The sequence below is a fragment of the Oreochromis aureus genome, linkage group 18 (assembly GCF_013358895.1).
Source record: "Oreochromis aureus strain Israel breed Guangdong linkage group 18, ZZ_aureus, whole genome shotgun sequence".
In the NCBI taxonomy this organism is placed as follows: domain Eukaryota; kingdom Metazoa; phylum Chordata; class Actinopteri; order Cichliformes; family Cichlidae; genus Oreochromis; species Oreochromis aureus.
Window position 1 is genome coordinate 15327315 of NC_052959.1, and position 20730 is coordinate 15348044.

Below are 20730 nucleotides of genomic sequence, written 5' to 3' on the forward strand. Positions count from 1 at the left end.
TTTGATTTGCATACCAACCGTCACTTATGGTCGCAAGGTTTGAAAGGGGACCGAAAGAATGATGCTGTATATACTCTGACAACAGCTTTACAAGAGATGGCAAAGGCAACATTTATTATCTGGCTTAAGAGTAACTAGAAAATGTGGTTAGAGGGGAAGATGTCACAAATAACCTGCTTATGCAGTTGCTACCACAAACAAACTTTGGATGCACAAATTTAAAAAAAAAACAAGTAAACAAACATTTAGTAAATGCCATGAAATGCAAGTTTCATATTTTTGTTATAGTAGTAAATGTATATTAGAAGTTTCCAAAAAGATATGATACAAATATTGTGAACTCAAACATCTCCCTCTCTAGCATTTACGCACAATGATGACAAAGGTGCGCGTTTGGTAATGACTGCTACATGAGTCATTCATAAAAAAGCCATTCATTTCAACAAAACCCATAAATTTATCAACTTTACTGTAATGTCAAAATAAAATCAACAACAAACTGAAGTCATTTTCAATAAACTTTATTTTTGTCCCATTTTTCCCCCAAAATACGTTACAAAAAAAGTGATCGGAATTGAACGTTTACTTGTGTCAAGACCGGAACATTTGCACAATAAATAAAAAACTATGTATAAATAAAAAATAAATAAACACGACATTATGTGCCAAAAAAATAAAGACTCTTTTGAATTGGCAGATGGCTTTCACAATGTTGAGTTTTCTGAAAACACATGTACATAATACTTGCATTCCAGGTCACAGTTTTTAGGATACAACTCTGGGTCAAGAAAGCAATGTAAACCGATCAGGATTACAGTACAGTACAGTACGACAGAGTACAATGTTTTCTTTTTTTTTTTCCCTTAGTAGATATTATTGGAATATATACTTCTAACAGTTGTTCTAAAAGCTTATACCAGGTAGTGAGAGTGTAGTGCTATTGGACTTACTTTTAAACTTGGTACAAAGTCCAAAAGTAAATCCCACCTCTAAAACCCATCTCAATCTTGTTTGTAGCCAGCTTGACATTCACAAAGGGCTGTTATTGCACTAAACAGGCATCCCTCAGAAAGGCACTTTTACCCCCCCTTCCCCCACCCCATTATCCAACCAACAGTTCAGCTTCCCAGCACGTGTGGAGCGCACATTCACCTACTATATGTGAATTTTAAAAAAAGTTGAATCTTTTTTTTTTTCTTTTTTAAAAACAAACAGAAAAGTTGAAATGCTTTTTGGTATCTAGTTAAAAGCAAATAAAAAAAGCTAACAAGTGGTAAAAGGCTTTGTACGCCTGATGAATTTACAGAAGGAAAAAAAAGAAAGTGCAAAATTGTGTTTACTCCTGCAGCCCCAGTAGTTTCTTATGCACCACATCAGTGAAATTTGGTTGCAATTTAAAAAACAAAAAAACAAAAATGATGTTGGAGCAGAAGAAGCAATGACTCCCAAACTTAAGCATCACCATCATCAAATAAGGCCAGGCATATTTGTGCGTGTGAGGTCAAGATTGTAGTGTGATCCTGTAGCTGGCTCTTTTTTCTATTTTTTTTTTAAAATTTGAAAAAACAAGTGTACACCATGGTACCACAAAAAAAAGACCATTAACCAATTGAGGGTTTAGGGGGGGGTCTTTCTCGCTAGTCAAACCATACCTCTTCACAAAGCTTCTTTGCTGAAAGATCAGTTGGAGCGCAAGAGAACGGTGTAAAAGACCTTGCTGCTAAAATACTTTTGGAAATCTGCTGCAAGATTATCTCCATTCTGAGCAAAAGGGACAATTTTAGTGTTGAGAAATGTTTAATAAACCATGCCTGGGTGATGGGCTATCAGGGGAGGCTGAAAGCTGTAGGGTTGGTGGATTTGAAAGGCCCAAGACAAGAAGCAGTGCGTTTGAGTGAGGGAGGATAACTGGGTGGTTTGGTTTTTTTTGTCTTTTTTTAGTTTTTTTAGGAATCTGCCGATGAGGGATCCATCATTTCAGGCCATGTATGAGTCTTTTATTTTAGGTATCAATACTTTCCAGGTGGATACCTTTGAGGCTTAAGCTGGATAGGCACAACCCCTTGAGGCAGATGCTGCTTTGGGCAACTCCCTGACTGCTTGACATTTATCAAAATCAGTCAGTTTGATAAATCAGCTGCCTAGGCACTAAGCCAGACAAGAATATTGCTCAGAGAAGTTGAGCATCCTTTTCATCCGTCACGCATATGAACACATTGCCTTGCTTGGCTATGCCTTGAGAAACCGTATCAACCAGTCAGGTTGCCTCTAAGGCATCTGTCACTCAGGCAGCCTGGGAGGCACTGAGCTGCGCTCTCAGGCATCAGTGTGGTGCTGGAGGAGCTGGACCACATATCTAAGGCGGTGTCGTAGCTCAGATGTGCAGCCCATTTCATTCAGCATGCTGAGGAGGTACGTGCACGAGGCACGTTCCCGACTGATATAGGTAAGCAGGTAGGCGTCATCAGAAGACTTGCACAGGATGATTTTGGTGTGGTCTGTGTAGAAGTTAACCTAAAAAGAAAAAAGGAGAATTATAATTCAGCTGCTTTGAAAAAGTAGTTGGGTAGACTCAGTGTCCCATGACTGGTTTTATTAATTTAATTATCCAAACCTGTAGAGTGCCATTGTTGAAGAGCATGACAAGAGCATGGTCAGTCTTCACCCACTGGAGGAGCAGAGGAGGAGGAGCTGAGACATGTTCCTCACAATGCAGATCTCCACCCTGAGGAGGACAGAAATTATTTAGTTTCATTTGCATGAGGTCAGGTTAAATAATCTCTTCAAGTGCCCTTCAACAGGTTTATGAAGGCACAAATCCTTACAGTTGTCATTAAATGCAAGTCAATCACTCTAAGTAATGGCTGAAAACTAATAAGTGCTTTTCCTACCTCCATTAGGTTCTCCTCCATGTAGTTAGCCATTAGTTCGACTATTTGTTTCTGGTTGCGCAGCTGCTCAGGTAGAGAGTTTGCAGGAAAGCTGAAGTGTTTGTTGTTGGTCAAGCAGTAGTGGACTGTCCTGTTTGGAAGAAGGGGAAAAAAAAAAAAAAAAAAAAAAAAAAAAAAACATTGGAAAATGAACTTTGACATCTTTTCCATTTACACCATTGAGCCTAGTCACTAAGCAACTGACAATAAACTAAGCACTGCGTAAATGTTGACATGACATCTTAATCGGTTGATTTTAAAGTACTTACTTGCGCTGGTCACAAAGACTGAGATGTGTTCCCTCATTGAAGAGCACGCCTACGTTTTGGTTCGAGAGCTGGTAGCCAAAGCCATACTTGTTGGAGTAGTCAACCCATTTAGTCACCCACAGGAAGGACTGCGGACTGGACAGGCAGGGTGGATTCCTATTGGCTGAAGAGAAAAAAAAAATAAATAAAATAAATTATGAGGATTAGTGAAATCATCTTAATTCAATAAATCAAAAGATTAAAAAAAATGAATATGAATGTGAAGAAACACAATGTTCAAATAAGCAAAATGACTCCGCAGATATTCTAAGGATTCAAGGAAAAAAAAAAAAAAAAATCCAGCTAGTTAAATTTAGTGATTCTGCTGCATTTTGTAATCTCAGCAAACAGCAGAAGAAGGACATTCGCTTGATTTTATTCCTCTTTGGTCCACTCAAGTAATCCCACAGGGACAACAACAATAATGGCTGAGCTACAATCTTATGCATAAACCTACCTGCAGGCATGGTGGCCAGGCAGTTCGTGAGAACTTTCAGCGCAGAGTCGGCGACAGCTGCAGGGGTCAGCACATCCTCACACGCTGAAGGGAAAAACCAACCAAAACAAGCAAAAATTAGAAACCCTGATTGCAATCAGCCACCACAACAAACACCAAATGTGTGTTCATAAATAACAAAACTGAAACTTACGTTCAGTGCTGCTGGCCATGGTGCCCTTAAAGGACCTGGAAATGGACTTCCTGGATTCCTCCTCAGCAGGAGTCTGCTCCAGAGGCACAGAGCTCACCAGCTGACCGGTGGGAGACTGCACCTGAGCAACAACGAAACATGTGATTAGCACATGATGAGAAAGAACAACAAAGTGAAAGCGCAGTGGGTCACATGCCCGAAAGGGTAACCAGAGATAAAGGGAATGAGCTCCTTTAATCCTTGCATGCACACTTTTGCTGTGTCAGCACTGACGCTCATTTATCCAGTTTCTGCAATGTCTTAGACTGAATGCAGTGCATCTCGTTGCCACTGCAGGGTGGGGAAACTACTTTCAGCTGCACAGTTTCCCTTTGTGCACGTTGCAAGCATGCTGCAAGCCTGACACGTAGTTTCTAATGTCACGCTACCACAAGAGCTGCGCGAGTAGGTTTGTTTTTTCCCGCCGCAAACTAACAAACATGAAAACAAGCTAAAATGAGCACTATTTTCAGAGTGCAGTTGTAAAAAATCTATATTCATCTGCGCTTATTAACGACAATCTGGTTCCTCAGGACAGGCTTCTTAAGACGGACAAAGGAAGATTCATGCATGACAGCAAACACTGTAGCTCCTTTTTGGCTCTATAAATAAACTAGACGAGCCTGATTGGGGATCGGCCAACTGAGCATCCTGCAATTGTGGCATATACTCTCGGTTCTGTTCAGTCTTTTTAAAACAAATACGTCATGGCCTATTCTATAGGAAAGTCGTTACTGAGCAGAGAACAATTTTCCCCCCTAAGTGTGCAGTAACAGCTTCTTCAGATTCTTCTGATAACAAAGTACCCAAACAAACACCCAGATGAGCTTACTAGAGTTTCTTATCAAGTTTCAAAAGCTACCACCAACAGACACTTCTGGTCTGAACTAGTTTTTTTTGTCACATCTCTTACTAAATTATTCTGAGGAAAAGCAATTAAAAAATAAAAATGTCTCTTTAAAAACTAAGACATTTTTTCCACCCCATTTCTTTAACTGTTCCTTTTTCTAGGGCACTTTTACTATTTAAATGAGCATGCTAATGGAAAGCAATTCTCAACTGTAATGGAGGCTGTATGCTATTAAAATATGCATTTTGTGTTTTCTCCAAGCCTATGCACACAGTTCACACAATGTGAACTGTGTGCATAACTAACTGGCTGAAATTACCCAAATTAAGGTAAACCAGGTCAAAAGTTTCTCACAGAGGAAAGAGAAAAAAAAAAAAAAAAAAAAAAAAAAAAGTACCTCATTGGGTCCCACTGTTTTGTAGCTGATCTGCCGGTTGATGGAACATTTAACGATGCCCGACACCAGCTTGGAAATATCCTTGTCCTCTTTGTCCTCGCATGGAATTTTTTCCACTGTGAAAACACGACACACTGTAGTCACAACAAATATGTTTAAAGGCAGGACTGTTTAAATACATACAGCAGCTCTTGGATATTCTTCAAACTAAGTCTGAAAAACAAAACCCCCCAATCGCTCTTGCTGCTTGCTCACCTTTTGCTTTCTTCTTTCCAAATAGGCTTTTGGCCATTTTAGTGAAGAATTTCTTGGCAGGGCTGGGAGGGTGTAGCTCTGGCACCATTGTACAGCTGCTGGGGGGAAGTTTGTCAGGAGTGAAACCCTGAGAAAGAGGCAAAGGTGATGCATTAAAAAAAAGAAAGAAAAAAAAAAAATAGTGCGAAAGAGTGAGGAGGACGGCGCGTGCCCACTCTGTTCTCAGTTGAGATAACAGATCAAGCACTGACATTTTCACACTCCTTCACCTCGACATAAAAATGTCACACTGAATGAAAATGTTTCGTAACACCGGCAAAAGAATTCCTGAGGGTCAACATACTTTGAAGAACTCGTGGTTGAGGATCTGATCCAGCGTGAGTCTGTCACTGGGATTCTTCTGTAGGATGCCTGAGATGAGTTTCTGAGCAGCAGGGGAAAGCGTGGAGGGAAGGTTGTAGCGAACTTCTTTAATACACTTGTACGTCTCTTTCAAGTCGAGTGTCTCAAAAGGAGGGTTTCCACACATCAGTGTGTACCTGTGAGAGAGTAATCAAGACAACAGTGAGTCAGCTCAAAAACAAAAGTGAGTGATTTAGAGAGAAAAAAAAATGTCCCCATTTTCCCGACTGACACCAAGGTCAAAATCCCCCCAACACAGACACACTGACTATGAAACCAGAATAGTTCTTATAATAATCTTAACGTAAAAAGACTCACATGACACATCCGAGGGACCACACGTCAGACTCTGTGCCGTGGCCCTGTCTGTTGAGCACCTCAGGAGCCAAGTAATTGGGAGTCCCGCAGATTGTTCTAAGAAAAAAAACAAGAACCATATATGGGTAAGATGTAATGCTTCAAACATTTAAAACTGGTTTGGTTTCAACATCAGGCATACAGGTAATGTTTGAAACATGTTCTCTGTCACTCTCAGTCTTCTGGTATTCCACAGGAAGCTGTCTAACAGGAATTGAAACTGTGCTCTAAGCGGTACTTTCAACTGTCAGTTGGAAACCGGTTTAGTTAGGTACTTGCAGGAGGAAAGTTGTGGGAGGAAGATTATGCTTAGTAACTGATGTAATGGTTTGGGTTGAGTGTGCTTGTGCTAAAATAGAGCATTAAAAGTCAGATTTTTGAAAGATAAAACTGAGATGGGGCTAAAAATACTCAAAAAGAAGGAAAAAAAAGGTAATATGGAGAGACCTTAGAGAGCTTTGTTTCATTATAAGAATCATTACAACAGTATGATCTATGGCCCCTATTAAGCTCATTTGTATCCTTCAGGAGATAAACATTTGAAGTAATTAGCTTACTTTTTTCTTTGTTCAACTGTCTCCAGCTTGGCAGCGAGGCCAAAGTCTCCCAGCCGCAACTCCATGTTCTCATTGATGAAAAAGTTCCCTGAAAGAGACAAAAGCATTTGTCCGGTCAGCATTCCACAGATGACACGCATGCTCGTCCAAAGTCACAGATTCCTGGGATGCTTTGTGTGTGTGTTAAGCCGCATTTTCAGTCACATACCTAGTTTGAGATCCCTGTGCAGGATTCCTCTGCTGTGGAGGTACTTGAGGCCGGATATGATCTGTCTGAGGTAATAGCGCACTTCAGGCTCTGTGAGTGTGTGTCTCGCCTTCCAAATGTGTGCCAGGGACTGCAGAGAGAACAATGAGCGAACTGTCAACCCTGCATCAGTGAGTGGGACTGTACAAACACTGATAGCATGTATGCATCCCTGCAGCTGCATAAAAGAAATCTAATTTTTTTTTTACATTCACTAGGAAAACAGTAAAAATCTGCCAAGACCCATTTTAAATACAGTGTGCGTGGCAGCACTGTAGGGTAATACAAGGAAAACTGTTAGTGCAAGCAGAACACGAAGCAGCGCAGACTGTTCTAGAGTTCTGAAGTCTCACCTTCCGACTGCACAGCTCGAGGAAGATGTAGATGTTTTCTTGGTCCTCGAAATAGTGGGAGAATTTCACCACATGCTTGTGTGACAGCGTTCTGTGCAGCTCGATCTCGTTCGTAATCTGTCAACATATGACAACTCATCAATCTGTGAAGACGTTTCAATGTCTCAAAAGAAAAAACAACAACCCAGACATGGATTTCCAGTTATGCAAGACATGGGAGACAAAGATTGGTGATCATGTACCTTGTCTCTCTGGTGTGGTTTGGACACCCTGCTCTGTGGGATCACCTTCACTGCATACATTTTGTTGTTGGACAGGTCTGTCATCTCATAGCATCGAGCAAAGCCGCCCTTTGGGGGGGGAACAAACAGAATGATCAATTTACACAAGCAGCAGGTTTAAAACCCACACACTCAGTCTCAAGGCAAGTCTGACCTGAGGATCAGTAGCGATGCAGTCAAAACAATTTCAGGAAAAATAATCGAGATAAGATTAAAGACATAAAAATGATTGTCATGACCATAAAACGATCCATCTGATGCCTCAGGCATCTTTTATTGGCTTGGATGCGCAGATATGATGAAAAACATCATCCCGCAGATGCGTTTACTGCCGCTTATACAGACATTTGTTTTTTTCCCCCTTCTCTCCAGGATGCGATCAAGACTACACATGCTCGGGTACATGAAGGATGAGGCAGCCTGAGCTGCTGCATTCATTAACCGTGAAACTGGCGGAGACGTTTCTAGCTCTGCGGCAGGCAGAGGAAGGGAAAAAAAAAAAAAAAAAAAACTGGCTGCAGCACATCGATACGACCAGCAACACGTTGATAAACTCGCTTCCATTGACACTGTGTCAAAAAGCGATGCTGATGCATCATCATGAGGGGCAGAAATTACGGTGTGGTCAGACAAGCGTGTCTTTGGTTTCACGGCCGGCCATTAAAATACGCGAGGGGGCTGTAAACGTTCATCATCGGTGGAGATTTTTTTTATTTTATTTTTTTATGCCTAAGCATGTGTGCGCACAGGAGCTGGGCACACCTTGCGTCTGATTCATTCAGCACTGACGAGAACAGCAAGGAGGAGGACAGGGGGGGAATATTGGTCACATCCACCACGAGGTCATTCTCTATTCCCGCATCACATCACAAGCACACCTGGAACATGGCTCGTAGTGATTTTAAACAGAAAGAGAAAACGAAAAAGGAAAGGGGGAAAAAAATCAGCCCCAAACTGCGGCTAATTAATTCAGATTCTAGATCCATCTGCCTCCTCAGTCAAAACCGACGCAGCGACACACAGACACATGGAAAAGGAGAAAAGGGGCGAAGAAAAATGTATGAAATGCGCGTACCTTTCCCAAAAGCTTCCCTTTAATGTAGGACCTCCCCGTCTTGAGATCCGTCACAACCTGAGCCAGCTCCGGTTTGGGTTGGTCGTGTTTATTCCTGCTGTTTTTCGCCGGGGCAGAAGTCTGTTGGGGTCCACCACGCTCCGGAGCAGGCTTAAATAAATCCGCATTCATGGTGTGGCACGAAATCCGCTGAGCCGCGGTGAAACAGCCGGTACTCATTTATCACAGCGGAATAAACGATCGACTCGTACGTGTCTCCGTCTCGCTTAAATATTTCTTATTTTTTCCGTAAAAGTGCCAAGTGCGTCTTCACGGTACGTCCGTGTCTCTCAATTGTATCCAACTGGTGTGGAGGAAAAGGCGAACCCTGGCTATATAGAGGCCCCGACGTCACGGAGTCGTGGGCGGGCAGGAGGTGGTGCACTGGCGGAGAAACTCCAGATGATTTGCTCAGACAGAAACTCAATCAAAAATTGATGTGGATTTTTTGAGAGGAAATATGAATGAAAGAGCTGATAAAAAAGAGTCGCTTGGGTTTGGCTCAAGTCTCTGAGAGCTGCTGGGAGGCCAGTGACCAGTGTTTTAACCTTTTATATACAAAAAGCCACTTTATGAAAAGAGGTAAGTAAACCTGTAAGGAGAGAAGAAAATTCTTGTGATTCTGGGGAATTTCTTATAATTTTTTTTTTTTTTTTAAGTTTTTAGACTTTTGTTATTTAAAGGAGACTTTTTTAAGAAGAACAAGACTTAAACGGAGGAAAAATCTTTTACTGGGAAATTATTTCATTAGATATAAGATAGGGCTGGAACATATCATTTTCATTCTGCAAATGAGTGCATGGATCAGTTGTTAGCTCTCCACAGATTATATAATATTTGACTGATTCTTACAAAGAAACAAAAGTGTTGTTCTACTGAAAAAAAAAAAAATTCCACAACTTTCAAGGCTTCTACTGTAAAATCCTGGCTTAGATTTCCCCTGTGTGCAGTCCCCCCGTGAGAAAGTCCTGAATACGGCTGCCACCTGCTGGTCAAAACGTGAAGCTCTCAAGCTCAGGCTGTGAGGACTTGAATGCGCAGTATAAATGATTTATGAAAAATATTTCTCTAGTGACACAGTAGTGGTACATTATAAAGCTAATGTGCTTTTTTATTCTTTAAAAAAAGTAAAAGAGACTAAAGAAAAGAAAAGCCTGCTCTAACAGCATTTGCACTCGGCTTTGCAAAGTGGCCTTCATCCTTAGTATTGGGCAGTTTTGTCCAGTGTTGACTGTTCAAATACAGTAATAAAGAGCTGAAATAAAAAGTGGGACTACCATTAATTCCACTTCTGGACCATACCTGTTGGTGAGCCCTCTTTGGTGAAGGCCTGATGCCTGATAGAGAAGTCATCTTCTGTTTGGTGCTCTTTGTTTTGACCATGGTGGGCCTCAAGGACAGCCCAGCAGCTTCTTCATAATGTTGATACTGTGCATCTTTATCTGGAGTGTAGATGAGACACATGAGGGAGTAATGAAACTCTGTGACACGGTGGTTAGCACTGTTGCCGCACAGCAAGAAGGTCCTGAGTTCAATTCCACCTTCAGGCTGGGGTCTTTCTGTGTGGAGTTTGTGTGGGTTCCCTCCGGGTACTCCGGCTTCCTCCCACCATCCAAAGACATGTAGCTTGTGGGGATAGGTTAATTGATTAATCCAAAATTGCCCATTGCGAGTGAATGTGAGTGCGAATGGTTGTCTGTCTCTATGTGTTAGCCCTGCGACAGACTGGCGACCTGTACAGGGTGTACCCTGCCTCTCGCCCTATAACAGCTGGGATAGGCTCCGGCGACCCCTGAAAAGGATAAGCGAATGGATGGATGGATGACCATGCTTACGGTAATATCACCACACCTTGCTAGTAATGGCGTGGACCCCTTTTGCCTTCATAACGGTCTTAATTCTTCATGGCACAGATTCAACAAGGTGCTGGAAACATTCTTCAGATATAAATCTCCTGATCCACCAGATCCCAAGGGTGCTTTAGACTGTGGATTCCATTGGAGATATGGTGCATTATCCTGTAGGAATCAGCCCTTGAAAGATGTGTTCACTGTGGTCATAAAAGGATGGACAATAGGAGGCAGGGGTTTTCCAGTCTTCTGTTGTCCAGTTTTGGTGAGTCGGTGTGAGCTGTAGCTACACCTTCCTGCTCTTAGTGAAAAGGAGCAGCAGTAAGTGTGGTCTCCTGCTGCTGCTTCAAAGATGGCCATTCGCACATGCTTTTCTGCCTCAATTATGATTTTTTAAAATTATTGTCTCCCCATCAGCTCAAACACCATACCATGTCAAAAGTCCCTTTCTTCCCTGTTCTGATGCTTAGTTTGAACTTCAGCAGGTGGTCTTGACCTGATGCCTACATACCTGAATGGAGATGCTGCCATACAAGTGGGTAATTAGATATGCATGTTATCGAGCAGTTAATAACCATGCATTTAATAGTGGCCAGTAAATGCAGATTTTACACAACCCATCCATGTCTCCAGGATAATTACTTCTGCATGAGGCAAATCGCATCTTGTAAATTTCCTAACATATATAAGATACGACTCCATGAAATTAACTGAGAAGGCGTCAGCCAGTGGATATAAATGGCCTTGGTGTGTGAACATCCACAGCAATGCTTAATACCTTTTTAAATCTAATTTTAAGCTCGAAAGACAGATGAAAAACTCTGAGTTCAACAGCTGTATTTATGAGAGCAGAGAACAACCAGCAAAAGTGAAAACGCACATTTTTCACAATATCGTGGAAAACAAATTCTGCAGAAATCAGTCACATCAAGTATTTTAGAACATGTAACTTTAAAACAGGATTGTGGAAAATGTACAGTTTCAAACATACCTGCATGCAGTAACGTGAAGTATTACACTAGGCTGACACAAAAGATAGTTTACTGTCTTTGTATGCTACGTGACTTATTTGTGGATTTACAAAATCATACAGCTGATGTAAAGATTAAAAAAGGAAAGAAAACTATCCTCTGGTTTACTTCGTAACTAGAAGTAAGAGAACTTTGGCAAATTCACAGCTGACAAAATAAAAATATATTTGCCAAGTTTAGCTGTAGTGATTTTCAACTACCATTGAAAATGAACAATTACATTTACCCTGGTCCAATTTAAACCACAACAAGACATTTTATTGAAACAAGCCAGGAAAACAAAAACAAGAGCTGTGAAATGACTGAGCAGTGGTCATTTAACCCTTTAAGTGAGACTTCACAAAACAAGGGGAATGTATGTAAGCGGGGAAGCAGACAACATTTTCCCTGCTTTCTACCCACAGGTTGGACTCTTAACGTCAGCTATGATGAAATGTGTGAGTTCTTGCAGTCTTCGGGTCATCACGTGATGGACTCCATCCTTTTTGTGTGATAGATTAATTGTAGCCCATCACTAAGAACACCAGCAGCCTGGTTTTCAAAGCAGGGCCAAATTGAGGCCATCCCGAGCTTAGACATTACTTTAGACAAATTATTTATGAGCGGTGTATGTAGACTTTACTTTCAATAATTAAGTCATGCCTGCTTCAACCTTTGGAGCTCTCATTTGGTCCTGCTGTGGAAAAGTGGCAACATTTAATAGTCCATCATCTCCTCTCCTCTTAATTTCTTCTCTTGGGACTCTGTCCAAGCTTTGTTGATTGTTCTCTTCATCTCGTCGTCTCCCTCTGCATAAATCTTTTTCAACACATTCATCAGGCCCTCGCCAGGGTCAGCATTCTCGTCAAAGCTGGGTTTTCTGTTGAAAGGCGGCAGGAAAATACTTTAATGGTGCGAACAATTCTTTGGATTGCTCTCATGTAGTATGTGTGCACCCAATCACTGCACTGCAATCACAGTGGCTTGAGACACGGCACTGTTACCGCACTTTATTTCACAAACTAAAATCAATAAGCAAATTTCTAACTCACTCTTTCTCTTTAGACTGCTTTTCCACCGCCGTTAGACAGTCCCATTTCTTTGTTGACTGCTTCTTGCACATGACCAAGACCATGTCTGTTTTTATCTGTTGCAGAGAGCAAAAGATAGTTTCAGAGTGTGGACAACAGACTGGCAGCTCAAATCAAAGACAAAAAGTGACAGGAACACTGAAACTGCATTTAACAAGGTTTAAGTATAATCACAATAGCCACCTTAATAAGTTAATGCAGTATATTTAAACTCACTGACACAAGCTTAAAAATTGGGTGTCTGCTGCCCCCTAGTGGCCACACAATTCTTAACTACCCACATCACAACCAATGCAAGAGCATGTTACCTGTGGTAATAAGGCTAGAAAATTAATAAACCAGCAACATGCTCTCACCTAATTTTCTTTTAACTTTAATTTTTTTATTTTGTTTGGCTCTTCATTGATGCTTACTTTTCTCTGACAAGCAGGTCAATCACCAGAAATCACTACTCCAGTTTTTCTCTGCAAAATGACTAATATTTCCTGAAATCTTAAAATAAATACCAGGGCTCTAGACTAACTTTTTGACATGGGCGCACCGGTACGCCTAACTTTAAAAATTTAGGCGTACCGGCACAAAAGTTAGGCGCACTCAAATTTTTCAACCGCATTGCTTAACACCACAGTTTTACATGTGCACTTTCTTTGGGGGGAAGTCCATACAGACAATATTCATTTCTAAATTATTAACTAACAAACTTGTGTTTAAAGTGCTTTGTCAATATTGTAGAAAATGTTAAACTTAATCATCATCTTGGCCTGATGACCTGTTTGCTGCTGCCTGCTGCTGAAAGGCAGTGGGGAGAGGGGACACTTGGGCAGTGCATTTATTGCAGCATATAATGTGTTTTCTGGATACACTGCTGATTTTTCAGCATTCAAAGATTGATGGCACCGTGTCAGAGCTGGCTATGAATTTCAGACGGATCAGTCCTTAACTTAACAAAAAAGTTATCAATAGTTCTTTTCATCTTTTCTTATTACCCACAGCTACATCCACTTCTGTCAGGCCTAGGCTGCTCACTAGGGCTGGGTATCATCACTGATTTCTATAATCCATTCGATTCCGGTTCTCAAAGTCCTGATTCGATTCAATTTAGCCTCAGACAGTCAGAAATATTATAATTCTGATCATTTATCAGTACTGATACATGAGACTTCATCAGAATTGTGAACATCACAGCAGATGCCTTTGTGTCAAAGTAACTGAGAATAAAACACAGAAAACATGAAGGAGATTTTCCTGGTCTGGTGTTTTATAGCAGATAACCTTAAAAATATTCTGCAATATTCTGCAATTTTGCATAATTTTAATAAGTTTAAATTTCTTCAGTATTGAACAGCAGAAATTAGGCTTTCTTGTCCGAGGTCATTTAAGTGAAAAAGAAAAGAAAAGAAAGACAGCGGCCGACAGCGCTGTAAACAACGGTAGACTGGTGGGTAATAAGCGAATGAATAATGCAGAAAACAGAGATTTGAGACAGGAAACTGTTCTTGAAGTACAGAGAGGGAGAGAGGGAGCTGTGCATGAAGTGGGATTTTTATCGTGGTGGAAGCAAAACAGCAAAACTCAGAGGGAATTCATGACGACGTTGATCAAATGTGAAGCGTAGTTTGCTGCTTCTTTTGCTGCTGGCTCGGTGAATTTTGGTTGGAGAGACAAAACCTGCAGCTCAGAATCAGCGCAAAAAGACGTAAACAGCAGCGGACCCCCGGCGCATCAGAATCGCTAAGCTCCGACAGCGTGTCCGTGTTCGGGCCGTGGGGTGAGAAAGCCGAGAAAGACAAAGCTGATTCTGATGCGTCGGGTCCGCTCTGTGTTTACGTCTTTGTGTGGAATTCGTTAATGAATCGATATCGCTTTATTCAAGCTACTCACCTCTCTCTTCCACCTGCACTTTCAACTGGACCACGGCCAATCAGAGAGGTCCCGCCCCTGACTATCTGTGATTGGTTTAGTCCACGATAGGGGCATAATGTGTGTCTGTTGTTGACCACACGGAGAGTTGCAGAGATTTTTTTTTCTTTGTTACCCGAAAATAAAATTTTTTTTTTTAGTCGCACCACTGAAAAATTTGGTCGCACTCTAGAGCCCTGAATACAAATAAATGCATCTATTTAAAATGATGCACAGGCTGAATTACCAATTAATGAGCAGTCAGGTGTTAATAAGGTACCTTTTCACCTGCTTTCTTAGCTACATTGATGCATACACGATTTAAAAAATTTTTATTACTCTTCATCAAGCAGCAAGCTTACATTACAACCATCTAACATTATTTTTCTCTGGTTTAAAAGAGATTTAGTGTGATGGCTGCAGGAGGTAACATGGCTTAGAACTGTTGATGTGGTGCAGAATATGCAAAGGCAATCTTAAAAAATAAAAACTTTGATTTGATCCAAAGTCCTGCCACAGAGGTTTTGAGTAGCACAAAGTAGCTGCCTGTCAAGCATTACCCTCTTGACAGACAGCAGGGGAAACCTGCATTATGCACAGCTTCATGCAAACTGATGTTTTAGCTGTGAGTGAAGGAGAGAGAGAAGAAGTATATACTGCAAGTATTTGGCCGATTATTGGCTTGCAATATCAGAGACCTACACAGTTTTGTGAAATATGGGGATAGTCTGCTGAGAGAGATTGCACCACTGCTTCCTAACGCACACCCACTCATCTAAGATGACAAAGACTTTTGACCCAAAGCCAGCAATGATTTCTGAAATACAAACATCTCATGGCAGGCTGGACTGAGGAGAAGAAGCTGAGTAAGCAGCATATGATTTGCTTACCTTTTTGTAGCTGTCCTGTTCATTGATTGGATACAACAAGTTCAGAACTGTCATTTCGTGGTTTTTGCCATCTAGATCCTTCACCAGCACAGAAAATGACCTGCAATACAGACAAGGGGCAAATTCACGTGTACTGATAAGGGAACAGGAATGTATTAACAAACTGAACACTATGCTGATTATCAACTCACCGTTCTGTAAATTTGACCTCCACATTATCTGCTGATATTTTGTGCACATCTTTCAATGCCAGATAAATTTTGACAAACTTGTCTGACTGGTCCCATGCTGCAGAAAAGATGATAAACGTGAACAATTTTAAAATACTGGGGTTTTTTTTCCCCCTCCCCAGCTCTTGAACGCATCTTAACCGCTTGGTTTTCTCAGTAATGTTTGATAGTGCTACTCGATAACTGCCCCATACCATAGCTGGTTATCTTGACGGTGTATGCTGCCTTAGTGGCTGCAGACGGGTCTGCCTCTTTCCTGGCCTGTTGTTCTTTTTGTTGTCGTTTAGCTGCGAGCTCCTTCTCCACCTTTTTCTGCTCCTGTTTAAGCAGATCCTGAACTCGTTTCCTCTCTGCCTTCTCCAAGAGGGACCCCAGCTCCAGCAAGTCTGCCTCCAACTGTTTAATCTGTATGAGGGCAACAATACAGTCACTGAGACACTATCTGTTTGAATCCAACTACCAAACATTTGTTTGAATTAAAAAAAAAATTATATAAGTAAACAAATGTGCAAAAACTAACATCTCATTTCTAAATAAAAACTTCAATTGGAACTTAATAACTAGTAAGAACAAAGTGCTTTCTACAATAATTATATAGTCACAAACCCATTTCCCACAATCCACTCTCGAAGTCATATAAATGTAGTCTAACCTAACTCACAACACACGTTGGAACTATGCATTTGTCTGCGAGTTATCTGGCATCCAAATAACTTAGAGGGCCTGTACATATTAGTTAGTCATGTCTTGAGAGATAATTTACAGGTGTATTGTAATATGTAAATATATATATATAATTCAAATGTAAAACTGCTTAATGATACTGTACACGAGTGGGTCTAGTAACATCTCCAGACAGCTAACGGAGACTCCGAGTAACTACCGTATTGACTTGTTTAGAAGCGCAGTAGCTGTTTTACACTGAATGATGTTGCTAGAATGTTCTGAGGTCCACTAAAAGCTAACAGCTAAGGTAGGCCCGAGCTACTGGCACGCGCCCCCACTACCGACTGTAATCGTATTTGCCAGACAGGCGTTTTATTTTGGTTTACAACTGTAACGTTACATTGAAGAAAAAACTTAAAAAAAAAAAATATCAGGCATCACGCAGCTGCTCGCCATGGGTTGATAGGACTGACGTTAGCAAGCATTGCACTGCTTTCTATGGAAATCCAGCTACCTCAGCTAAACCATAAAAGCTGCAGTTTTGCTGAACACTAAACTGAATGAAACGATTCTGCTCACCTGTTCGGTTAAATCCATTCAGGCTTATCAGTATCAGCTACACTATGAAATGCCTCTGCGGTTCTTCTTCACTGCTCTCAGACTACTTTGCGGGGCTTGTTTCCGACGTCAATGGCTCTCCCGTCTTCTTCATTTGGCTATTTGCAAGGCCGACTACAGGTGTGCTACCGCCACCTACTGTACTGAAGTTTAATCATCGCTAAACAGCAAAGTGTCTTTGTATGTAGAGCATGACATGAATTAAACGAACTACGTTGTATTAAATGAAACGTTTTAGGGTAATTTCAACTTTTTTACTGAGCCTTTTAATGTAAAATCACATGAATGTTACAGTTTGCTGGCTTTCAACAAACTTGCACCACTTTAAGAGACACATTCTATTTAATTGCATTATATATACGCATATTGGCCACTCGATCTTTTATCTGCTCATTAATGCAAATAACTAATCATGGCAACAACTCAGTGCATTTAGACATGCAGATGTGGTGGAGATCAAACTGAGCACCAAAACAGAGAAGAAAGCTGATTTAAGTGACTTTGGTCTGAGTCTACTGGGACTGCTCTGAGCTGATAGGAAGGCAACATTAACTCAAATAGTCACTCATTAGAATCATGGTAGAAAAGGCAGAAGCAGCATCTCTGAATGGATAACATAGAGGAAAATTTGTGTTTTGAATGATTTAACCTCTATAAAAACATGAACATAAGCACACTCACACACACAGGTGTACAAGCAGGTACTCACAGACACACACTATCTTGGTTGGCTGCTGCCTCTAAACATATCATGCATTATTAGTACTGTATGCTGCTCAGTAACATTCACTATTTATTATTCACTGTTACTGATGCTTATGTTGGTTGTTGCTGTGGTTTCCCTACAGCAGTGCCGAAGAGGACATAAAAAATAAAATAAAATAAAATACATTTCAGAAAACCAGTTTCTTTTCATACTCCACTGATTTTTTCCACAACATATCAAAACTACAGCAGCAGAAAGACATCGAGTGCCACTCGTCACCTAAGAACAGGAAACTGAGCATACAATTCACACAGGCTCACCAAAATTGGAAGAAGATTGGAAGGAAGATTGTTGCCCGGTCTGGTTAATCTCATTTCTGTTGGAACATTTTATGGTAAGACCAGAATGTGGTGCTAACCAAATGAAAGCATGGATCCATCCTGCTTTGAAGCAAAAGTTCCACACGTTTGGCATTTGTCACATCTTAGATACTTTTCAACTATATAAAAGGCCAGTTATATATTATATACAGAATAAATGAAAAGAAAGTAATTGAAAGGAAAATGTGGGCTTTCTTGCCTATCCATTAGATCTCATTTTAGGGCAGCCATTACCTTAAAAAAATAACTTACTTCTTTTCCTGTGACAGTAGAAGGTGTTAAGCTTTAATAAAACTTTAATATTACACATAACATTTTATAATAAACCAAGACACTCACAAAACTGTAATGTACAACAATATTCATTTATTTATCAGTACTCATATCAACTTTCTCATTTTTTTTATTTAGAAGGCTAATAAGGAAGCAACAGCACCTTCCTGACCAAGGAAAACATAATTTACACAAGTAATCAAATGTAGCTGTCTATTCATAACCACTGAAAAATCTTGTTTTTCAAAATGTCCGGTGAGACCTCATCACCACCTTGCCCTCAGAATCCCAGACATCTGATTGTGGTCAGCTAGATGACGAAAGACAATACGGCTAAGACGCCACCTCCGCTTTACTCCTCGTGGTCGGGAAGTCATCACACACCTGTTACGTATCCTCACAGGGCAGCTGTCTCTGGGTAGTGCTGAAATTTCTTTGTCTGCTATCTCCTGCAAAAAAATGAATAAATAAGTACATAAAATAACAAATACCGACTTCACTCTGTACTAATGTCTTTTCAAGGATTCATTCTGTAACAGTTCAATCATCACCATTGCTGAGTTATTTATTAATACACATATGACTTGGGCGTCCTTCTTCAGTATATACCTGAAGCTCTTTGGGTAGGATGGTGTTCTTCCTCAGTGCGTTAATTCGTAACCTCTCATCAGCATAGTCAAAGGCCATCTGCCTCCTCTTGACATCCCTCAGCATTCTCCAGTCAACATAGTAACTTCTCACCTGCTCCACTGCCCCCCAGCAGCTCCTCAATGCCTGCAAACAGTGCTCCTTCAGTTAGTGAACAACTATTTAGTCTGCCTCTGTACTCACTTACACACACTGTAGCTCTAATTGAGGCCCCCCTCCCCAACACAGGGTTTCCCTCTTTGTGCTTAATAAATATATCAACACTTTGATATCGTTTGAACCATCTTTAGGCCCTAACAATTTTCAGAAAAGCCAGAGCATTCCAAACCAAAAGCTGATTATTTTGGCTCATCTGCAGTGCCGTGTGATACTGACCTGATGTTAACAGTTTCTGTTCTATGCGGCTATCTTATAAGCATGATAATGTCAGAGATAGAAATCAAGTTTGCCCGAATTAGAGCAGCAGGAGCCCAAGACAACAGAGACACATAGATGTGAGCCAAAAAATAAATGAAACCTCCTTCGTACGCTTCCGAAATAACAGAGGGTGAGAGACCCTGGTGATTCGGACATAAAACTACTGCATGCTACTTTTGATGATCCATTGAAAACTTGCCTTCCTATGACTTTTGAATAGTCCACACAGATCGTGTTAACAAAAGGCTCACTTTGCAGGTTCAAGTAAAACTAAACAGGGAATGATTTTGTCCATATAAAGAGCGCTCAGCTGTAAAAGAAATCGGTTGCACTTGAGAGATAACGGGCCACAATTAATGCTAACAAAGTCATCATTTTATCCAGCTTAAATATCTTGCTTTCAAGATCATTAGAAGTCATAGCGTAAAAAGAAGTTAATCACTCAATCTTTCTTGCTAGAACAAGCTTGGGAACTGAGCATATACTACCTGTCATCTTATCTTATAATTTTCATGTATCACGTCCTCTTAAACCCTTCAAAGAACCACACTGAGCCAGGTTTGACACATAGCAGGCTAACTAGCATTAGCCGCGAAGCTAACGTCAGAACACTAGTTACATCAGTAAAACAGCCAGTATTACATTTATCGCCCGAAAGTCAGAGATAATAGATCCAGTCTGAATGAAAACACAACCTCAGCTAATACATGCAAGATCACCGTAAATGCTTTACCTGCTTTGGGACGCAGACGGCGGAATAAAGGGCATTTAACCCAAAACATGTTAGTCTGTTAACCGCCATATTGGATTTGACTTGCGCAAAACCACCGGAAATTGAAAAAAAAAACGCTCAACTTCACCGCCACCTATCGACCAGGAGTGTGACGAGATAAAATGAGGAGACGTACAGGAAAACGAAAAATCGTCAAATTTATGAGCGAAAACGCGACACAGTTACAAGTAAACCGTGAAAAATGTATGAGAAAAAACTCATGACTTAAGAGGGAAAAAAATAGGAAAAGTGTGTCTTTTTTTTTTTTAATTTTTATGAAAGACTGACATCGCCTCACTTTACTATCTTAAACTGCAAGGAAGTTCATATACACTACAAGCTGGGTTCTGTTTAAATGGATTGTCTAAAATTATCGCCATGTGAGTATTCAGGGATTGTGAGCATAGAAACATGTATTTTGTTTTTCACGATTTCTCTTTGTAGACAGTTTCTACAGACACCTCCCAACCAGTCCTGTTGATAATGTGATTTCAACATTTCTTATGAGTTATTGATCCCAAACATTCTCTCCAACCTAAC

The 20730-nt window shown here is 40.7% G+C and overlaps 3 protein-coding genes across 3 annotated transcripts; all 3 read right to left on the reverse strand.

The window, feature by feature from the left end:
- Positions 1 to 505: 505 nt before the first annotated feature.
- plk3 (polo-like kinase 3 (Drosophila)) lies at positions 506 to 9059 on the reverse strand. Its single transcript, XM_039602609.1, has 15 exons — positions 8702 to 9059; positions 7588 to 7695; positions 7346 to 7462; positions 6954 to 7083; positions 6746 to 6833; positions 6150 to 6245; positions 5773 to 5968; positions 5430 to 5556; positions 5175 to 5290; positions 3889 to 4009; positions 3696 to 3779; positions 3200 to 3362; positions 2892 to 3021; positions 2615 to 2725; positions 506 to 2514 (listed from the first exon to the last, which is right to left on the reverse strand). The coding sequence occupies exons 1-15, from the start codon at positions 8918 to 8920 to the stop codon at positions 2317 to 2319; spliced, it is 2004 nt and encodes a 667-aa protein (XP_039458543.1). The 5' UTR covers positions 8921 to 9059; the 3' UTR covers positions 506 to 2316.
- A 2351-nt stretch (positions 9060 to 11410) lies between these two features.
- On the reverse strand, positions 11411 to 17112 carry LOC116332854 (calcyclin binding protein). The gene is made up of 6 exons (XM_039602696.1): positions 16956 to 17112; positions 15905 to 16115; positions 15672 to 15768; positions 15481 to 15580; positions 12653 to 12747; positions 11411 to 12480 (listed from the first exon to the last, which is right to left on the reverse strand). The coding sequence occupies exons 1-6, from the start codon at positions 16971 to 16973 to the stop codon at positions 12318 to 12320; spliced, it is 684 nt and encodes a 227-aa protein (XP_039458630.1). The 5' UTR covers positions 16974 to 17112; the 3' UTR covers positions 11411 to 12317.
- Positions 17113 to 18426: 1314 nt separating this feature from the next.
- On the reverse strand, positions 18427 to 20255 carry mrps14 (mitochondrial ribosomal protein S14). Its single transcript, XM_031755920.2, has 3 exons — positions 20152 to 20255; positions 18963 to 19127; positions 18427 to 18802 (listed from the first exon to the last, which is right to left on the reverse strand). The coding sequence occupies exons 1-3, from the start codon at positions 20218 to 20220 to the stop codon at positions 18620 to 18622; spliced, it is 417 nt and encodes a 138-aa protein (XP_031611780.1). The 5' UTR covers positions 20221 to 20255; the 3' UTR covers positions 18427 to 18619.
- Between the last annotated feature and the right edge of the window lie 475 nt (positions 20256 to 20730).

Coding starts and splice junctions, on each gene's coding strand:
- mrps14 (XM_031755920.2), bottom strand. CDS start 20,220: ATGGCGGTTAACAGACTAACATGTTTTGGGTTAAATGCCCTTTATTCC. Junction 19,128..20,151: donor CCGTCTGCGTCCCAAAGCAG/GTAAAGCATTTA, acceptor CACTGTTTGCAG/GCATTGAGGAGCTGCTGGGG. Junction 18,803..18,962: donor TCCTACCCAAAGAGCTTCAG/GTATATACTGAA, acceptor ATTTTTTTGCAG/GAGATAGCAGACAAAGAAAT.
- plk3 (XM_039602609.1), bottom strand. CDS start 8,920: ATGAGTACCGGCTGTTTCACCGCGGCTCAGCGGATTTCGTGCCACACC. Junction 7,463..7,587: donor AACCACACCAGAGAGACAAG/GTACATGATCAC, acceptor ATATGTTGACAG/ATTACGAACGAGATCGAGCT. Junction 3,363..3,695: donor CCTGGCCACCATGCCTGCAG/GTAGGTTTATGC, acceptor TTTTCTCTTCAG/CCAATAGGAATCCACCCTGC.
- LOC116332854 (XM_039602696.1), bottom strand. Junction 15,581..15,671: donor GAGGTCAAATTTACAGAACG/GTGAGTTGATAA, acceptor TCTGTATTGCAG/GTCATTTTCTGTGCTGGTGA. Junction 12,748..15,480: donor AACAGGACAGCTACAAAAAG/GTAAGCAAATCA, acceptor TCTCTGCAACAG/ATAAAAACAGACATGGTCTT.